This window comes from Gekko japonicus, unplaced genomic scaffold (assembly GCF_001447785.1).
Source record: "Gekko japonicus isolate JY-2015 unplaced genomic scaffold, Gekko_japonicus_V1.1 scaffold14774, whole genome shotgun sequence".
NCBI classification, from domain to species: domain Eukaryota; kingdom Metazoa; phylum Chordata; class Lepidosauria; order Squamata; family Gekkonidae; genus Gekko; species Gekko japonicus.
The window spans coordinates 1-2,458 of NW_015164002.1; the positions used below are offsets into that span (position 1 = coordinate 1).

Sequence of the window (2,458 nt, forward strand, 5' to 3'; positions counted from 1 at the left end):
GGTCGATGTCGTCTTAGGAATGGCTCCCGTGTCAGCTACAGTTACCAGCAGCGTAGTAGTCACCGGCACAGTTGCCTGGGTCGTGGGAGTCCCCCCACCGGTCATGGTAGGGGTCGGGCTCCCCCCGGAGTCATCCTTCTTAGAACTTGCTTTCTCCTCTCCATCGCTCATCTCAGTTTTGGAGAGATGCATGGAGATAGAGAATGGAGAATTCTTAACAGAATGTCAGAACCCACAGCCGACAATGAAGTACACGCATTCAAGAACGGTAATACTTTTATTGCAGAGCTATAGATGCAGTAACATAAGCACTGTTAAGAATGGCGGCGGCCCCATGAGCATAATAGGATATAGGGTATTCGTATGCACACACCCCCACAGCACTGGCCAATTAGGCACCCTCCCACGTGCGGGATAAAGCTTGGAGACCGTTAGGTAGCTAAAGCTGAGAACCAACACTCTCCCACGGCACCTAGGAAAAACCCAGACAATACAACTCCCTCCTGCACATCTGTATAGATAAGCATTTTGGCGCAAAGCAGAAAAAGCACAGAAAGGAACGCAGTAGCAATTAACCAGACACAGACCGAGCTCCCCAACCTTCATGGCAGCATAGCTGACACTCTGCTGTAACCACCCAGTCAAAGCCTTCAATGCCCTGTCCAAGTTCTCTGGGGCGGAGCCTGGGCAGCAGTCCAACAACAGATAGAGCTGATGAAAGTAATGACTACTATGTGACTGAGAAAAACTTCATTTACATAGTTTCTCGTTTGTGTGGAGCCTGTAGTGAACAGTAAGGCATGAGTTATGCATAAAGAACTTTCAACACTTGGAATATTTATGTGGTTTCTCTTGTGTGCACCTTTTGGTGATAATTGAGGCTTCCTCTCAAACTAAAGGTTTTCTCATACTCTTATATGGTTTCTCCCCTGTGTAACTTCTTTGGTGAAAAGAAAGGTTTCTTCTGCTAGTCAAGCACTTTCCACATAATAAGCATGTATACAATTTCTCCCCAGTGTGTCTCCTTCGATGAAAGCAATGACTACCACATGACTGGGGAAATCTTCATTTACATGGTGTCTCTTTTGTGTGGAGTCTGTAGTGAACAGTAAGGTTTGAGCTATGACTGATGCTCTTTTCACAAACTAAGCAATTTCTCCCGTGTGTGTCCTTCTATGACAATTGAGCTTGTCCATCCGACTGAATCTTCTACCACACTCCAGGCATGCATATGGTTTCTCCCCTGTGTGCACTCTCTGGTGATAAATAAGGCCTGTGCTCTGACTAAAGTTCTTCCCACATTCCAAGCATTTATATGGTTTCTCCCCTGTGTGAGTCCTTTGGTGAACCTTTAGGTATCTAAAGCAACCGAAACTCTTTCCACACTCCAAGCATTTATACGGTTTCTCCCCTGTGTGAATCCTCTGGTGAATAGTAAGTCTTTTGCTACAGCTAAGACTCTTTCCACACTCCAAGCATTTATATGGTTTCTCTCCAGTATGAATCCTCTGGTGTGAAGCTAAATTGTCCTTCCGACTGAAGCTCCTTCCACACTCCAAACATTCATATAATTTCTCGTCTGTGAGAATTCTCTGATCTCTCTCAGGATTCAACTTGTTGCCAGACCCTTTCTCATTCTGAGGACTTTTATTCCTTTTTCTTCCCTTTTGTTTCTCCCCTGTGTGAATCCTCTGGTGTGAAACGAAATTGTACCTTCGAATGAAACCCCTTCCACACTCCAAGCATTCATACGGTTTCTCCTCTCTGTGAGTCCTCTGGTGAATAGTAAGGCTTTTGCTACAGCTAAGATTCTTTCCACACTCCAAGCATTCATATGGTTTCTCTCCAGTGTGAATCCTCTGGTGTGAAGCTAAACTGGCCTTCCGAATGAAGCTCCTTCCACACTCCAAGCATTCATATGGTTTCTCCCTTGTGAGAATTCTCTGATCTCTCTTAGGACTCGACTTGTTCCCAGACCCTTTCCCACTCTGACGGTTTTTACTCCTTCTTCTTCCCTTTTGTAAATTTTCTATGACGAGGATTTCAGGGCAATCCCTCCTGTGAAAGGAAACTGATTTTTTCATCTGCTTCTGGTTTCCTGCCTTCTTACTTCTCTTTCGTCTTCTTCTATTCCAAGATTCTTTTCCCTCCTGCAAATCCCTGTGTCTTCTCAGATGGTCAGCAGCACTTTGTTTCTTCTTATCTCCTGCTGGAATACAAAGAAAAACCCAGTAAGCACCCCACAGAATAACCATCTCATAGCCAAAACTGTCCTTAGTGTACAGTTCTTTGATAGGCCCGAAGAAGCCTCTAATTACTCCCTGTATCTGAAGGAGCAGTGGCTCAAGAAAGCTCACACCCTGCCACATATTTTGTTAGTCTTTAGGGTGCTACTGGGCTCTTGCTCTTTTCTACTCCTATTAACTGTGAAATGTTTAAAGGGGAACAGAGCTGAAAG

The 2,458-nt window shown here is 44.8% G+C and overlaps 1 protein-coding gene across 1 annotated transcript; it reads right to left on the reverse strand.

Annotated features, from left to right (window-relative positions):
- Positions 1 to 769: 769 nt before the first annotated feature.
- Positions 770 to 2,203, reverse strand: LOC107107672 (zinc finger protein 674-like). The gene has a single exon (XM_015407971.1). It carries the CDS (start codon positions 2,082 to 2,084, stop codon positions 1,146 to 1,148), a length of 939 nt encoding a protein of 312 aa, XP_015263457.1. The 5' UTR covers positions 2,085 to 2,203; the 3' UTR covers positions 770 to 1,145.
- Between the last annotated feature and the right edge of the window lie 255 nt (positions 2,204 to 2,458).

What these genes read in the sequence shown, in the direction of transcription:
- LOC107107672 (XM_015407971.1), bottom strand. Translation starts at nt 2,084, where the DNA reads ATGAAAAAATCAGTTTCCTTTCACAGGAGGGATTGCCCTGAAATCCTC.